The sequence below is a fragment of the Condylura cristata genome, unplaced genomic scaffold (genome assembly GCF_000260355.1).
Source record: "Condylura cristata isolate star-nosed mole 26May11 unplaced genomic scaffold, ConCri1.0 scaffold00041, whole genome shotgun sequence".
Lineage (NCBI taxonomy): Eukaryota > Metazoa > Chordata > Mammalia > Eulipotyphla > Talpidae > Condylura > Condylura cristata.
Genome location: NW_004567142.1, coordinates 433,987 through 440,449, shown reverse-complemented (window position 1 = coordinate 440,449; position 6,463 = coordinate 433,987). Strand labels below are relative to the sequence as shown.

Sequence of the window (6,463 nt, the reverse complement as noted above, 5' to 3'; positions counted from 1 at the left end):
TCCTCACAGCCGTCATGTCACACAGTGGCCTTCATCCCCAAACCTAGGCCTCATCCTGGACACCTTGCCCCGACCCAGGCAGCCTCACAACCTGGCCTCTTGGGTGGTCCCCCTTCTCCCTTCCATGGCCCTTGCCTCTCGGCCAGCAGTACCTGCCCCGACCCCCTCAGATCCACCTTCACATGGAAGAGAGAAGAGGTTTCAAATTTTGACTGCACCCTCCAAAGCCCTCCATGGTGCCAGAATGCCCTCAGATACAGGCCACCTCCTAACAAAGTTAAGTCAGTATGACTTGGCTCATGCCTCCTGGACCCTCTTCTCTCCCACCCTGCCTCCCATCGCTCTGTCAATCATGCCTCCCTGAGCTTAGTTCCTCAAACATGCTAGGCCTCTGCTCTCGCTATGTTCTCTGCTCAGAATACCCTCCCTTGCCCCTTTAACTAGCTCATTTCTACCCATCCTACTGCTCTCAGTTCAGACATCACCTCCTACAGGAAGCCCTCCGGAACTCTCCTCTCAGGCTGAGGCAGGATTCCCACCCTCTCATCTCTCTCCACCGCAGCCTTGTTCTTTCTGGCCTGTGCTTCATCTGTCCAGCCCTGGTTTCTCTGGTTGTTACAATCTGGGGATACATCTGTCTGCGCTCACTGGACTATGAATGAACCTCTTGAAGACTAACTGGTGTTTCCTGTTACTACTGTGTTGCCAGAACCCAGAACAGGGCCTGAACAGAGTAGATTCCCCATGAACATTGGCTGAATGCAGGTAAGGTCAAGGCCAGGATCTAGGGTCATTCTCCTGAATGTGTCCCACTCCCCAGGTTAACCCATGTGCTCTAAAGTTTTCTGCTCTTTCAAATAACAGCGCTTAACTGGATATAGTTGTCCATAGCAGGAATGGCTGGGCCACAGGGATTTTCTGCAGGGCCAGCAGCCATCAGTTAAATAGACACTGACATCAGTCTCACCAGCAGAAGTCCGGGGGGGGACACAGCGTCCAGTCATGGGGTCAAACTCCTCAGGGCTGGTGGGGCAGACACAGAGGAAGGAGCCTTCGACATTCTCACACAGGGCAGTGCCACACACACCCTGCAGTGTTTCGCACTCATTCACATCTGTGAGCGGGAGACAACAGGGGAAAGAGAGTCAAAGTTGTAACCTTCTGTGGATTGCAGACTTCTAAAGGCTTGAGCTTTCAAATACAAAGAGTATTTTAAAGGAAAAGAATATAATGGCTATTTGTAATGGCCCAGACTCTGTCCTCCAATCTTCTGTCTGGCGACAGACACTCGGTTTTCCTTGGAGGCCCTCTGCTCCTCCATTCTCAAACTGTCTCCAGCAGGACCACTATCGCACCCCTGGATGTACACACGTCCCAGCTCAGCCAATAAAATCACTGCATTCTCTGGCTCAAAGTCAGGTAGTGCCGAAGCTGGGGTGATCAAAGCCAGTCTAGGACTTCGCTAGAAGCAACAGAGAAAGCACTGCCAAGCTGTGCCTGAAAATAACAGCAGGACAGCAGCTGGCGGTTCTGCATCCAGTCAGTGCAAACAGATCCCAGCACTTCAAGTTTTAATGCTCAGAATAAAACCTGTTGTGTTTGCATTTGTCAAAACTTAGAGCATGTATAATCAACATCCTTGATTTCACTGTCTCTACACTGAACTTCAAATGAAAGTAACTTGTCAAGACCTGTTGGACTCTGGTCTATGATAAGCATACTGAAGAATTCAGGGGGAAGCCTTGATGCCTGTAATCCAATTTTAAGTCTATCCCCCAAATTAGGAAGATACATAGAGATGTGAAAAAAACAAGTATAATAAGATGATAATAAAGTGTAAGTCTGGGCTTGCAGGACTCATCCTAAGTGCTGTATGGTTCAAAATTTCCCGCATAGAATGTTGGGGGAAGTGTTCACATATCCTTAAGACTAGTGTTTATTGCATAGTTTATACAGGCCTTTCCGCTCATTAAACTGCACGGGGTTTCTGTTGCTTGCAACCGGACAATCCTGACTGACAGGAGATGAGCTGATATTGCAAATCTAAGTGGCACAGTGCTGAAGGTCGCATTTGCTCAGGTCTCTGGACAGCAGCAGGGCTTGGCCAATGTCTCCCCACCCTCTGCTCCCTTGCCCCGGGAGCTCCATACCCACGCAGTGACGTCCGTCCCTCGCCCCCTCGTAGCCCTGGTCACACAGGCACTGGAAGGAGCCAGGCAGGTTCTGGCACACGGCGTGGGCCCCACAGAAGGAGCGGTTCCGGCATTCATCCACGTCTGCAGGAGAGTCAGGCGGTCGGGCCAGGGCTGGGCTTGGTGCCCCGCCACATCTCCGGCCCTGCTCCCCCGTCCGTGTCCAGGGACACCCACCTTGGCATCCCCCGCCTGGCGTGGGCTGATAGCCAGGGTCGCAGGCCGGTACGCAGCGGTAGGAGCCAGGGGTGTTCTCGCAGCGCTGAGCGCCACAGATCGCTGGGCCATACTCCAGGCACTCATCCACGTCTGCGGGAGGGTGTGCGGGGGAGGGAGGACCTGATTCATTCCTGACACTCGCCCAGCTCTCTGTGAATCTGGAATTCTCGGCAGCTCAGCTCTAAAGACTGAAAGTGTTGATAACACTGGGGGCCTCACTGTCGTTTCTCAAGTAGCCCACGGCCCCCCGCATCTCTGCACTTGCTACTGCTTCCATCCAGGACACGCTTCCCTCCGCTATCGGCAGGGCCCTCCCTCCTGCCATTCCAGGGTGCTGGTTGTTTTTTTTAAAGATTTATTTGGGCTCTTCCTGGTGGCACAAGGGTTAAAGCACAGCAATATGAAGCTATCTGCAGCCACTGCAGCGTGAGTTCAATCCTCATCCAGGGAGGTGACCCACATGGTGCAGCAGACCTCTCCTGTCTCCCCGCTGCTCCCCTCAGCAGTGGACTTCCTCCATCTGCCTGTTCTGCTCCCCGCTCTGTCTCTGGTGAGTCCTCTCACCATCCCTGCACCCACACCTCTGGCCTGTACCCAGCTCTTGAATGCATAAATAAATTTTAAAATGTTTTTGTTTTATTAATTGATGCATACAAGAGCCAGGTGTAGGCCAGAGGTACAGAGGCGAGGTCAGAATCTGGAGAGGTGGAGAGAAAGTGGGTTGGCCACAGGAAGGCACCTCCAAGACAAGGGCCTTAGAAGTTGCAACTGTTTAACCCACCGGTGGGCTGAAGGGGATGAGAACTGCACCGGCTGCTCCGGAGACCAGCCCTGGCCTGGTTCCTGACAGGCGTCTTCCTCCCATCACGGGTGGCTTATTTCCACCACAGACCCCCGTGGGGGAGACCTTCAACAGCCGCGGGGGTGGGCAGGGGCGGGCGGCGGGCTCACCGTCACAGGTGCCGTCCGGGCCGGCATGGTAGCCAGGGTCGCAGTCCCGGACACAGCGGTAGGAGCCGGGGGAATTCTCACAGCGCTGGGACCCACACAGGGCCGGGCCCCGCTCGCGACATTCGTCCACATCTGAGGGGTGAGGCAGGGCAGTCACACGGGGAGCAGAAGCAGCAGGGCAAAGGAGACAGCGAGGAGTGAAGAGTGAGTAGTGCAAGATGGAGGTGGGGGCAGCGAGCGGGCTAAGAGGAAGGAAGGAGGAGAGATCCCCGAGAAAATAAGCGGGGCAGCGGAAGCAAATGTGGCAGCGGAGAAGGGGCAGAGACAGGAGACCTACGGGGGACCAGAAGGCTGAGGGGGAGGGCGGCAGGCCGAGCGGGCCCTCACCCAGGCAGGAGGCGAGGTCTGGGCTGGCGCGGTGCCCCGGGGGACACACGCACTCGAAGGAGCCATCGGTGTTGGTGCAGATGCCGCTCTGGCAAAGGTCCTCCTCGCTGCACTCGTCCACATCTGCGCGACAGCGTTGGAACCCGGACCACCTCCTCCCCCTCCCCGGCCTCTTCCTGCGCCCAAGCCACCCTGGGCTCCGCACCCCTCAGGCTCCCCTCCGCACCGGCCTTAGGCTCCTCCCTCCCCTGCAAGCCCCACTGTCAAAGGTCGGGTCTCAAGCTATCCGGACTCCGCCCTTCCCCCTCGGACCCCTCCAAACCCTCCCTCCAGGCCGACAGGCTCTGCATACCCCTCCTGGGTCCCCCCATGGGTCTCCCACGCCCTCCGCAAACGATGCTAGAAGACCAGGGCCAAAAATTCAGCCTCCCCGTTATGCCTTGTCTTGTCATGCGTTTTTCAGGTAAAAGCCGACCCTGCCCCGGGCCTGTCTGGATACTGACCAAGGCAAGAAGCTCCGCGAGGCCCGGGTCGGTAGCCCGGGGCACAAGTACAGGCAAAGGAGCCGTCGGTGTTGAGGCACTCGCCGTGGGGGAAGCAGAAGTCACCCTCCAGGCACTCGTTCACGTCTGGGGTACAGGAGAGCTGGGGCAGGGGCCACGGGCCACGCCCCCGAGACACAAGCCCCGCCCACAGGGCCGGTTTCTAAGCCCCGCCCACCCACAGCTTCAGTCCAGCTGCCACCCGCCCCTCCACCCGACGTGGTCCACGAGCCCAGGACCTGCTTCCAGGGTCTCCCGCTGCCCACCTGCGCAGGGCCCGGGCTGACCAGCGGGCGCCCGGTAGCCCGGGGAGCAGCTGCAGCGATAGGAGCCTTCGGTGTTAGTACAGTGGCCATGAGGGCCGCAGGAGGAGCCCGAACTGCATTCGTCCACATCTGTGGGAACGGTTTCAGAGGGAACAGGCTAGAGACACACTGGCCTGGAGCCCAGTGGCCTGGGGCAGAGGCCTCGAGGTGGTGAGAGCTGTCTTAAGTTGGGTATGAGATGAAGACTAGATGGGAGAAGTGGGTAGGAGACACCAAGGTCCCCCCATTCCGGGGCGCCAGCAGGGGTCTGGATTTCTGAGAGTTACCCTGTGCTCAGCACCCAAGGCCAGATATAGCGACTGGGGCAGGTCAGAAATGTATTAGGGTGAGGGGCCAGGCATTAGAAAGTAGGGGTCAGAGTCAGTGGCTAGATTCTGAGATCCATGAGGGCCGGGGAGGTCTCAGGATCATGAGACCATTTAAGCCCTAAGGAAGGGTCTCTGGAAAGGGGCTGGGGCAGTGAAAGAGGTAAGATCAAGGGTCACCCGGAGTTATGGGTAGGTCAAACGTCACAGTCAAGTTCAGAGGTCACAGTCACATTCAGGGTCAGGAGACAGCATCAGGAAGCTCACCACGGCCATCAGTGTTGGGGTCAAGGGTTATCAGTAGGGACCATGGCTAGGGTCCAATGTCACAGTGACATTGAGGGCCTCCGGATCACCAAACGAGAAGTCACCGTCAGGGTCAAGGGCTCCTGGTCCAGGTCAGGAACTGCAGTCTGACTTGGGGCCCTCATCTCGGCCACGATCCCTGTCAGGCTCGGCAGGACTGAGGTCCAGGTGAGGCGCTTATGGGAAGGCCAGTGTTGTGGTGTGGAGCAGGGCTCATGATCGGGGTCGGGGGCACGGCGCAGGCCCGGGGCACGGCCGGGGCCGGGTCTCACCAGCACAGCGGCCGCGCTGCAGGTGGTAGCCAGCCCGGCAGGCCCTGCACTGGAAGGAGCCCGGTGTGTTCGTACACTCCTGCCCGGGACACGCCAGGTGGTTCTCGCACTCGTCCACATCTGGGGGCAGGGCAGAGGGTGGCCTTGAAGGAGGGTCCGACGCCCCCTCACCGTCTGGGGCCCTCCCTGCCTCCGGGCCTCACCCTCGCACTGGGAGCGGGCGGCGCTGGGTTGGAAGCCCGTGGGGCAGACGCACTGGAAGCTGCCTTCGGTGTTCTCACACCGGCCGTAGGCGCAGGGCGGGGGGCTCCGCGCACACTCGTCCACGTCTGGGCAGAGGGGACAGAGGGGACAGAGGGACTGGAGCAGGGGCGGGGCCCATCCCCGCGGCCATCACCACCCACCCCAGCATTGCAGTCTGCCTGGCTGACCCCTCCTCCGGGAGGACAAGCTCCTGCCGCAGATACTGCCCTGCTCGGTTGTCCCTCCGCAGGCCCCAAGAGCACAAGAGTGACAGGGCGGCGAGCACCACCCCCTGCCCTCGTCCTCATCGCTGACCCCCGCTCCCTGCCTCCACCCGCAGTCATGCTTCTCCCCAGCCCCCACCGAAAACGGGGGGAGCTGGTTGGAGCTGAGGGCCCTCACCTTGGCAGGGGGCCCCCGGCCCCCGGGAGCGGAAGCCGGCGGGGCAGGCACAGTGAAAGGAGCCCACCGTGTTGTCACAGCGGCCCGGCCCGCAGGGCGGTGGGTCCTGGGCACACTCATCCACGTCCTCCTCGCACGCGGCGCCCCGGAAGCCGGCCGGGCAAACGCAGCGGAAAGCGCCGGGCAGGTTCTCGCAGACCCCCCGGCCGCAGACGCCCGGGCTCTGGGCGCACTCGTCCACATCTGTGGGGCCAGGGCTCGCGTCACACGGGGGCTCGGGGCACACGGGGCTCGGGGCACACGGGGCTCGGGGCACAC

The 6,463-nt window shown here is 59.6% G+C and overlaps 1 protein-coding gene across 1 annotated transcript in view; it reads right to left on the bottom strand.

Annotated features, from left to right (window-relative positions):
• The window catches only part of LTBP4 (latent transforming growth factor beta binding protein 4), a 17,993-nt gene that overhangs the window by 6,051 nt on the left and 5,479 nt on the right, over positions 1 to 6,463 (bottom strand). Inside the window, exons 9-18 of the mRNA XM_012733464.1 lie at positions 6,146 to 6,388; positions 5,704 to 5,829; positions 5,501 to 5,620; positions 4,558 to 4,686; positions 4,253 to 4,378; positions 3,750 to 3,872; positions 3,363 to 3,494; positions 2,370 to 2,501; positions 2,151 to 2,276; positions 968 to 1,114 (exon numbers count right to left, since the gene is read on the bottom strand). Coding sequence (XP_012588918.1) covers positions 968 to 1,114; positions 2,151 to 2,276; positions 2,370 to 2,501; positions 3,363 to 3,494; positions 3,750 to 3,872; positions 4,253 to 4,378; positions 4,558 to 4,686; positions 5,501 to 5,620; positions 5,704 to 5,829; positions 6,146 to 6,388 — 1,404 coding nt within the window. The remainder of the gene's footprint in view (positions 1 to 967; positions 1,115 to 2,150; positions 2,277 to 2,369; positions 2,502 to 3,362; positions 3,495 to 3,749; positions 3,873 to 4,252; positions 4,379 to 4,557; positions 4,687 to 5,500; positions 5,621 to 5,703; positions 5,830 to 6,145; positions 6,389 to 6,463) is intronic.